Raw genomic sequence first — 11,127 nt, forward strand, 5'->3', positions numbered from 1 at the left:
CGCTAAGTGCATACCATCCCCAGTGTAACAAACTAATGCACTATTTTCTTTATTTCCGATCCAATACCCCTAAGCTTTGAAGACAAGGACTCAGAGAAAACTGACATGTATTATAACTAATGGTTGTGTTTACACTGTTGTCGCTGTGTTGCTGTGGGTTCGTTTTGTTTTTGTTGTCACATCGTTAGGCGTGTCATCTTTAATTCAGAAGAAAATGGAGAGCTGTGGTGCTGACTCACAGAGAGATAGGAGTGGGGGAGCAAGAGAGACAGAGAGGCAGAAACAGACCAACAGAAAGACATATACAGAGAGACAGAGAGAGACATGAGAAAAAGACAGAGAGATGCATGTCAAGGGTTTTCATCCCTAAGGTGTGTGTATCCTGTCCTCTCTGTTCGACTGCATCCTCATCTCATATTCAGCTTGAATGAAAGTCTTTGCCAAGCCAAGCCTCCTGAACTGAACAATGAATATTTCATGTCTACGAGGGAACAGAAGATAATCAATTTTTTTGTGGAAAATATCACCATCTGTTGGCAAGTCTCTGTCCCTTCGTAGTTGCACATTCAATTTTCAAATGAAATAATGTTCTCACATTGTGGTTTAATGAAGGAAACATTCAAGGGACAAAACACAATCATCTGATCCTATCTACAGATTTAATGTACCAAGAGAGACATGTATCTCATTCAGCCTTACACCTAAATAAGATGTATTCTAGTCTCAATACATTGTGCAGCTAATAAGTCAATTAACATTTGAAAACAGAGACATACGGAGAGACACTGACAGCTGTGTGTGTGTGTGTGTGTGTGTGTGTGTGTGTGTGTGTGTGTGTGTGTGTGTGTGTGTGTGTGTGTGTGTGTGTGTGTGTGTGTGTGTGTGTGTGTGTGTGTGTGTGTGTGTGTGTGTTTATGCAAGTGCGTGCATCGCTCGTGCATATTAGCCCCCTTCAATCTTTAATCAAGTCCCATCACCCGCTATCGATATGTCCTCCAGGTGGGTAATATCATTTGCAATCAAAACACAAATTCCCCAGCATCGTTTTAATCATGAATCTGTCAACCCTTATCAGCGACATTACAATTAGTTGCCTGGCACACAATCACAAGGGAATGAATATATTTAGGCCTATATTTAATTCTCTGTGGGTGTCGGGATCTACTTAGGCACACTGCGGGGTGCCATAGGATGGTGAAGATCATCAAATTACCCTGGGTTGTTTAATGATGCTAGAGGTTTGGTAAAGAATAGTCCGACAGTCACAAAATTGCGATCAAATGATTCAACTAGGCCTGCTGTAAATTCCGACATGTTTTTTTTACTAATATACAGGCCCATATTAAGTGGCATATTAAAACGTGGCCCATGGTGCATATTTCAGTAAGGCTTATACAGTACCTTAATCTATCCAAAAGTTAACAGTCACTTGTATTAGGCTATGAATAAAATGATAGTTTAATGGGAACATACATGTATGTATGGAGTAATACATAGACGTGTCTCAGTTGAAAATTAAATTGGTGCTCTAGAGATGCAGAAAATATAGATATTTTTCAATGAGATCAGGAATCGACATGAAATAGAACTCACCGCCTGCGCCCCCTATTGTTGAGGGAATGGTTTCAGCACTACGAAGTAGTGGACAGCTCCACACCGTTCCACACCTATCATCATCATACAGACAGCATCAGGCAAACATGCGCCCGATAGTTCAAGCGCGTTTCTTATTCGCCCGAAGTTTTAACAGAGATGATCCATGAAGGGAATAAAACAAACTGTCACTCTTTTACCTAAAATCCAAGACTTGAATACGCCCCATGGGGAATGGTGTGTGAAGGTTTAGATGCGACATAAAACAAGAAAACAAGTATTTGTTTACTAACAAAATGCTCTGGGAAAGGGATGACTATACAGCAGCCTAATGTGGAATTCACGGAAAGCTAGATACATAAATTGTGGCAGTTGATTGGTTTAGATGTAGCATACATAATGGATATATGCCTCAATTCTTGAGATGTATTTAAATACCGCAGTAAGCTTTTTCTATCACTGTAAAGTTTGTCTCCGGTGCGCTCTGATGCATAACATCATAAAGGGATGCACTGCTTGAGCCTACTGTTTTCTCCAAACATTCAGGAGACTCAAATGCGAGTTATTCCATAATTCTCAATCACTCTAAAACAAAGATTTTCTCGATTTACTCATATTATGAATGGTTACATATTTTGAATATTTTCAGACACTGTTTCTCCAGTTATTGCAGGCAAAGCCAAAAACAAATCGAATGCCATTAAACGCAGAATGCATAATTGAGGACATCAACTCATTTGCATGAGTTGATTTTGATGTATTTTTGTATTTTCTTTAACTCAATTACACAATGCTATGTTAATACAGGTGCAATTGTGAACAAAACAGCAGATCCTGAAACACAGACACCGAAACATCCAAAGACCGCATGACATTCCGAAAAATAATGAGGGAAACTCACCATTGACGGATATGATCCGAAGACCGTGATTGCAATCACCGGGTACAGGACACTAAATAGAGCACGCATTCTGTCTATCGGGAACAGTTGCACTTTTCTCTCTTTATTCACGCACAGCACTCGTTGCAGGAATGCGTCCGCGTCGCTGCCTGTATTGGCTGTGCCCACCGCCGTTCAGAGCGCTCCAATGGAACAAGACGGATAGATCCGCGTTCATTCCCAACGCTCCGACGACTCTTGTGTGAAGCAGAGCCAACGCGCCGGTCTGATCAACACACACCAGTGACACCACAGAGAAAAGTTTATGCCAGGGGACGAGACAGTACGAGGCTGTAGGGGAGTCGCACAACGGATATGACATCATTTGGTGTGGGTGTTGGGAAGACTTTTTTATTGATGTTGATCAGTGCCAAGACCTGCCACTCCCCACGCAGTGCCCGGAGAATAGGCAACAGATTAGAACAGGCAACAGTTACAAAATACACACCTTCCTCTGTGATAGGCTAGTATGTGTTGGAGCTTTCACTACCAAAACATGACACCACTTGTAACAAGACAATATGTGCGTTGACTGTTAATGATTACAGGTGCTTAAAACTTCTTAAGGCAAGGGGTTCCACTAGCGGAACCTAGCAACATTCCTCTGAAAAGGCAGATGCGAAATTCAAAAATATGTTTTTGAAATATTTAACTTTCATGCATTCACAAGTGCAATACACCAAATTAAAGCTTAATCTACCCATCGTGTCCGATTTCAAAAAGGCTTTACAGCGAAACCACACCATATGTTATGTTAGGTCAGAGCCTAGTCACAAAAACACATACAGCCATTTTCCAGCCAAAGAGAGGAGTCACCAAAAGCAGAAATAGAGATAAAATGAATCACTAACCTTTGATGATCTTCATCAGATGGCACTCATAGGACTTCATGTTACAGAATACATTCATGTTTGGTTCGATAAAGTTCATATTTATATCCAAAAATCTCAGTTTACATTGGCTCGTTATGGTCAGTAATGTTGTGCCTCGAAAACAGAGAGCCACATTTCAGAGAGCCACATCAATATACAGAAATACTCATCATCAACGTTGATAAAAAATACAACTGTTATGCACAGAATTAAAGATATACTTCTCCTTAAAGCAACCGCTATGTCAGATTTCAAAAGAACTTTACGGACAAAGCACACCATGCAATAATCTGAGTACGGCGCTCAGACACAAAAACAAACCATACAGGTACCCGCCATGTTGTGGAGTCAACAGAAGTCAGAAATAGCATTATAAATATTCACTTACCTTTGATGATCTTCATCAGAATGCACTCCCAGGAATCCCATTTCCACAATAAATGTTTGTTTTGTTCGATAAAGTCCATAATTCATGTCCAAATACCTCCTTTTTGTTAGTGCGTTTAGTTCACAATCCAAACTCACGAGGCTTGGGCAAGTCCTGGCGAATGTTCAGACGAAAAGTCCAAAAAGTTATTTTACAGTTCGTAGAAACATGTCAAACGATGTATAGAATCAATAAAGCTTCAATAATGTTTCAACCGGAGAATTCCTTTGTCTTTAGAAATGCAATGGAATGTAGGTCGCTCTCACGGACCAGCTCATGGCACTCTGCCAGACATCTGGTTGAAACAGCTCTCATTCTTTCCTCCATCACAGTAGAAGCCTCAAACAAGGTTCTAGAGACTGTAGACATCTAGTGGAAGCCTTAGGAAGTGCAATATGACCCGATAGACACTGTATATTAGAAAGGCAATGAGTTGAAAAACTACAAACCTCAGATTTCCTGGTTAGATTTTTCTCAGGTTTTCTCATGCCTTACGAGTTCTGTTATACTCACAGACATAATCCAAACAGTTTTAGAAACTTCAGAGTGTTTTCTATCCAAATCTACTAATAATATGCATATATTAGCTTCTGGGCCTGAGTAGCAGGAAGTTTACTCTGGGCACGCTTTTCATCCGAACGTGAAAATGTTGAAAATGGCACTCCCAACGAGGAGTGCCCAGGAGTTCGCTAAGGATTTTTGGACCCTGGCCGCCGGCGCAGGATGGAACGATAGGGCCCTGATCAACCACTATCGCAGCAGTTTGCACGAGGACGTCCGTCAGGAGTTGGCCTGCAGGGACACTACCCTCACTTTCGACCAGCTGGTGGACCTGTCCATTCGGCTGGATAACCTGCTGGCCACCCGCGGACGTCCAGATTGGGTTCTATCGGTTCCCTCCCCCAGCACCGCCGCTCCGGTACCCATGGAGCTGGGAGGTGCTGCGCTCAGGGAGACTGGAGGAGGTTCCGGCTCGTGCACCATCTGTGGCCGCAGAGGTGAGTACCGGTCAGTACCGGGTTGCCGGGTTGGTTCCTCTGGGGATCGAGGCAGCAGGCAGGGCACTCTGGTGTCATCCCCGGTGAGCCGGCACCCTTCTCACCCAGAGCCCTCTGTTGCACACATGTTTTTGTATTTTCTCTCCCCGAGTTTTCCCCGCATTCCCAGCATAAGGCGCTAGTCGATTCAGGCGCGGCTTGGAATTTTATAGACAGATCATTCGCCCTTAGTTTAGGGATCCCCATTGTTCCCGTGGCTGTGACCTTCCCCGTTCACTCCTTAGACAGTCGACCATTAGGGTCAGGGTTGATTAGGGAGGCCACCGCTCCTCTGGGTATGGTGAAGCAGGGGGGTCACAAGTAGAGAGTTAGTCTCTTCCTCATTGACTCTCCTGCGTTTCCCGTGGTGCTAGGCCTACCCTGGTTAGCTTGTCATGACCCCACTGTTTCTTGGCAACGGAGGGCTCTCACGGTGTGGCCGCGAGAGTGCTCGGGGAGGTGTTTAGGGGTTTCCGTTCGTGCTACTACGGTGGAAAGTCCAGAACAGGTCTCCACCATGCGCATTCTCCCTGAATATGCTGATTTGTCTCTAGCTGATTTGGCAACTCAATTACCCCATCGACGGGGCGATTGTGCGATACATCTCCTGGGAGACGCTGCACTTCCCAGGAGTCACGTGTATCCCCTCTCAAAGGGGAGAGGGGATACACGTGACTCCTCCCCTCTCACAGTATCCGGGAATCCAGGAGGGAGACGAGTGGAAGACGGCGTTCAGTACCACCTCAGGGAATTATGAGTACCTCGTCATGCTGTACGGGATGATGAATGCTCCATCAGACTTCCAAGCCTTTGTAGACGAGATTTTCAGGGACCTGCACGGGCAAGGTGTAGTGGTGTATATTGATGACATTCTGATATACCCCGCTGCACGCGCCGAGCATGTGTCCCTGGTGTGCAGCGTGCTTGATCAACTGTTGGAGCATGACCTGTACGTCAAGGCTGAGAAATGCCTGTTCTTCCAGCAGTCCGTCTCCTTCCTAGGGTATCGCATTTCCACCTCGGGGGTGGAGATGGAGAGTGACCGCATTTCAGCCGTGCGTAATTGGCCAACTCCCACCACGTTAAAGGAAGTGCAGCGGTTCCTAGGGTTTGCCAATTACTACCGGAGGTTTATCCGGGGTTTTGGTCAGGTAGTGGCTCCCATTACCTCACTGTTGAAGGGGGGGACGGTGCGTTTGCAGTGGTCGGCTGAGGCGGACAGGGCTTTTGGTCACCTGATGGCTCTGTTTACCTTGGCTCTCGTGCTGACCCATCCGGATCCCTCTTTGGCGTTCATAGGGGAGGTGGACGCGTCCGAGGCTGGGATTGGAGCCGTGCTCTCTCAGCGCTCGGGTACGCCTCCGAAGCTCCGCCCCTGTGCCTTCTTCTCGAAGAAGGTTAGCCCGGCGGAGCGAAACTATGACGTTGGGGACCGGGAGCTGTTGGCTGTCGTCAAGACTCTGAAGGCTTGGAGACATTGGCTTGAGGGGGCTAAACACCCTTTTCTCATCTGGACTGACCACCGCAATCTGGAGTACATCCGGGCAGCGAGGAGACTGAACCCTCGCCAGGCAAGGTGGGTCATGTTTTTCACCCGTTTTTCTTTTTTCCTTTCCTACAGACCAGGTTCCCAAAACGTGAAAGCAGACGCACTGTCCCGACTGTATGACACAGAGTAGCGGCCCATGGATCCCACTCCCATACTCCCGGCATCCTGCCTGGTGGTGCCGGTAGTTTGGGAGCTGGACGCGGACATTGAGCTGGCGTTACGTGCAGAGCCCGCTCCCTTCCAGTGTCCCGCTGGGTGTCTGTACGTTCAGTCTGCTCTCTGTGACCGGTTGATCTATTGGGCCCACACGTCACCCTCCTCTGGTCATCCTGGGATAAGTCGGACGGTGCGCTGTTTGGTTGGGAAGTACTGGTGGCCTACCCTGGCCAAGAACGTGAGGGTTTATGTTTCCTCCTGCTCAGTGTGCGCCCAGTGTAAGGCTCCTAGACACCTGCCCAGAGGGAAGCTACACCCCTTACCCGTTCCACAGCGGCCTCGGTCGCACCTGTCGGTGGATTTTCTTACCGACCTCCCCCCTCACAGGGAAACACCACGATCCTGGTCGTTGTGGATCGGTTCTCTAAGTCCTGCCGTCTCCTCCCTCTGCCCGGTCTCCCTACGGCACTACAGACTGCGGAGGCCATGTTTACGCACGTCTTCCGGCACTACTGGGTGCCTGAGGATATAGTGTCTGATCGAGGTCCCCAGTTCACTTCGAGGGTCTGGAAGGCGTTCATGGAACATCTGGGGGTCTCGATCAGCTTTACCTCAGGGTTTCAACCCGAGAGTAATGTGCAGGTGGAGAGAGTGAACCAGGATGTGGGCAGGTTTCTGCGGTCCTATTGCCAGGATCGGCCAGGGGAGTGGGGAGCGTTCATGCCCTGCGCCGAGATGGCTCAGAACTCGCTCTGCCACTCCTCCACTAACCTCTCCCCCTTCCAGTGCGTATTGAGCTACCAGACGGTTCTGGCGCCTTGGCATCAGAGTCAGACCGAGGCTCCTGCGGTGGACAACTGGTTCAGGCGCGGGGGAGACAGGGGACGCCGCCCATGTTCACCTCCAGCGGGCCGTGCTGCGCCAGAAAGCCAGCGCAGACCATCACCGCAGTGAGGCCCCGGTGTTTGCACACCTTCCCCCTGCACTTCCCCCTGATTACCGTATTAACGCCTCGTTCCATGTGTATCTCCTCAGGCCGGTGGTGGTTGGCCCGCTCCAGGAGTCTGAGGTGCGGGAGCTTCCTTCACCCCCTCTGGACATTGAGGGGGCCCCGGCGTACTCCGTTCGCTCTATCCTGGATTCGAGGCGTCGGGTGAGGGGCCTTCAGTACCTCGTGGAGTGGGAGGGGTACGGTCCGGAGGAGAGGTGCTGGGTTCCGGTGGAGGACATGTTGGACTCTTCAATGCTGCGGGAATTCCACCGTCTCCGTCCGGATCACCCTGTGCTTCGCCCTCCGGGTCGTCCCCGAGGCCGGCGTCGGCGCGCTGCTGGAGCTACGCGCCAAGGGGGGGGTACTGTCACGACTTCTGCCAAAGTCGGGTCCTTGTTCCGGCGGTCGGCGTCGCTGGTCTTCTAGCCATCATCGATCCACTTTTCATTTTCCATGTGTTTTGTCTTGTTTTTCCTCACACCTGGTTTCAAGTCCCTCAATCATTTGTTGTGTCTTTAACCCTCTGTTCCCCCCATGTCTTTGTGTGGGATTGTTTATTGTAAGTGCTTGTGCACGTGTTTGGTGCGTGATGGGTTTTTGTACCCAAATGTCTTGTTATTTTTATGCCGTGGGTTTTGCTATTAAACTGCTCCGGATATTACCAAGATCTGCTCTCCTGCGTCTGACTTCCCTGCCACCGATTACGCACCCCTTACACACCTTCAGATGGAAATGTGCAGTGCATCAATTGACTGTGCAATCAGGCATACACATACCAAACTACATTTACCTCCATTTACAGTACTACTATGAAAACAAACTGATATTGGTCTGAATTCCAGTCAGGCCACCAACCCCCCCCCCCCCCCCCCCCCCCCCCACCCACCCCCTACAAGAAGTGGGATGGCACTAGAATGAGAGAAGAGACATTGGTCATACCTCATGCTATAATGGATAAGCAGTTTCTTTCTTCAACAGCCATATTTAGTGTGGCAGGTGAAATGTGTAACTGTAGCATTTGAAACAGATGAAGCGTTATTATGTGTTCTTGAATCATTGACGTTTGAAGCTGAAGCCCAATGGGGTTTGTTTACCACAGCAGCAGCAGCAGGAGAGATATCACACATCAGACCTTCTTCCCTCTCCCTGTGATATTTCTCAATCTATTCGTCAGAGCAGTGGTAGAGAGGTGAGATGTGGCCGGCACGTGCCGCGCATCAGGAGAGAGGGAGGGAGGGCTGATCGGGAGATGCCAGTGAGCTTGATTGCCAGTGGCGACCACCACAGTTACAGCTGGAGAAGATGTGGTGCTTGGAGGAGAGAGACATCGTACTGAGCTGGCTTGATGAAAGGGTTCCTGCTGCTCTGTAGCAGACTAAGAGACACTTTATTGTATAGCCTACATGGGAGGAGAGGAGGACACGATCATCTTTTTATGTTGCATATGCAGATGGATATGATATAGGGAGATCGTGATTTCTTTCTTCTCAGCTCTCTCACACCATCTCTCCCTTTCTCTCTTTCTCTCACTCTCCTCTCCTTCTATTCATCTCCCCTACTCTAAATGTCCATCTTCTTTCCCCTCTTTCTCTCTCTCCCCGTCGCTCTGCTTCTGTCCCCCTCTCATACATGAGAGAGACTCATGTTCACCAACAGATGTATCCTTTTTACACATTATAATAGAGAATGTGTCCTAATGTGAATGGCCTCCTTGAGTATTTTTCTGCGTTGTTATAGTATTGACACTTGGCAGCTGATGTCCTTGGCGATGCTTCAAAAGAAAAGGCTATATGAACAACCACGAACCACCATGCAGGCACCCAGCTCACCACAACGGGCACAACTGAACGGCCCAACTTCCCTTTCCCTGTCTGATAACTACTACAACCGTAACTGAATAAGGTTGTTGATCGACCACAAATTTGAATAGTGACTGTGATTTTCCTGATTATTATCAGTATTTTAACGATGCCCTTTCCATCCTCACTTACAATGAATACATTGACACGAGTCCATTAATGATGATCCCTGGTTCAGAAGGCAATATGAGAATGGATTCAAACTAACTAATTATATTGAGGAGACGTTGAGGACATGTGGGCAATCTCCATATTCAGAGATAAATGTGTTAGATGAGCCTTCCCTTCCGTGTTGTTGTAGATGTAATGCCATTAACCCATACACATACCTATTGAATAATTCACAGGTCCATTACTGCCTATTTATCTGACAGTATTGGCTTTGCTAAAGCAGTATTATTGGCCTTTGCTAACACCCCTCCCTCCCTCCCTCCCTCCCTCCCTCCCTCCCTCCCTCCCTCCCTCCCTCCCTCCCTCCCTCCCTCCGTCCTCCCTCCCTCTCTCTCCCTCCCTCTCTCCATTCCCTAGTTTACATCTACATTTACATCAGTCATGGTCAGTTATTGTAGCAGGAACCTTGGTTTCTCAACTTTGAGTGAGTGGGAGTGACTCAGGTGCATGTTGTGGTGGATGGGGGGGGGGGGGATCAGCATAGTTCTAATGAGCAGTCTGGGGAGGGCGGATCAGCTGCAATGGAGTCAATCTTAGTGCACAGTAAGCAGCTGGCTGGGGCAAAAACGCCCGTGCGTGCACACACACACACGCACACACACACACACACACACACACACACACACACACACACACACACACACACACACACACACACACACACACACACACACACACACACACACACACACACACACACACACACACACACACACACACACACACACACACACACACACACACACACAGAGTCATCCATTTCACCTTCCTTCTGTCTCTTCAGGGACCATACCTGGTCATTAACTTGTTCCCCACTATGTCCACCCTCTCTCTCCCCCTCCCCCATTCAGTCTGTATCTGACCTCTCTCTGTTCCCCTCTATGTCCACCCTCTCTCTCCCCCTCCCCCATTCTGTCTGTATCTGACCTCTCTCTGTTCCCCTCTATGTCCACCCTCTCGCTCCCCCTCCCCAATTCAGTTTCTCTGTATCTGACCTCTCTCTGTCCACCCCCTCTCTCCCCCTCCCTCAGTCTGTCTGTATCTGACCTCTCTCTGTTCCCCTCTATGTCCACCCTCTCGCTCCCCCTCCCCAATTCAGTTTCTCTGTATCTGACCTCTCTCTATTCCCCTCTCCCCAACATTATACCTCTCTGTCCGATAGCTCACATTAGGAGAACATATAACTTTTTGCCTAAGAAGTCCTTTCTCTGTTCACTTCTTACTACAAAAAGTACTTTCATACAGTACTTGCATCTTACAGCGTGGGAGTATGTGTATCTAGCCAGCCACTAATTACATTCAGCTTTGTGCTTTGAGAGTTGTATCATGGACAGCAGGTTACATTAACGCCTAAGCATCTAAGCCTTTGGGGTGGGGTGGGTGGGGGTTCTACTGAGCTAACATATTGTTTTAAAATAGTCATACCATGGATCATTTAGCTACTCCATTTGGAATCTTACGAGCCCTGTAGGTATCCCCCCAAAAATATATTTATAAAAGGTCTTACTTCTATTAGCCCATAGAAAGGCATT

At 48.1% G+C, this 11,127-nt stretch overlaps 1 protein-coding gene across 2 annotated transcripts in view; it reads right to left on the reverse strand.

Moving 5' to 3' along the window:
• Positions 1-2,859, reverse strand: part of olfm3a (olfactomedin 3a) — a 35,224-nt gene extending 32,365 nt beyond the window's left edge. Inside the window, exon 1 of one of the 2 annotated variants that reach the window (XM_055881443.1) lies at positions 2,495-2,859. In XM_055881443.1, coding sequence (XP_055737418.1) covers positions 2,495-2,563 — 69 coding nt within the window. In that variant the 5' untranslated portion in view covers positions 2,564-2,859. The remainder of the gene's footprint in view (positions 1-2,494) is intronic. The other variant, XM_055881442.1, reaches the window with a different exon arrangement.
• Positions 2,860-11,127: the final 8,268 nt, after the last annotated feature.

Source organism: Salvelinus fontinalis, chromosome 25 (assembly GCF_029448725.1).
Source record: "Salvelinus fontinalis isolate EN_2023a chromosome 25, ASM2944872v1, whole genome shotgun sequence".
In the NCBI taxonomy this organism is placed as follows: domain Eukaryota; kingdom Metazoa; phylum Chordata; class Actinopteri; order Salmoniformes; family Salmonidae; genus Salvelinus; species Salvelinus fontinalis.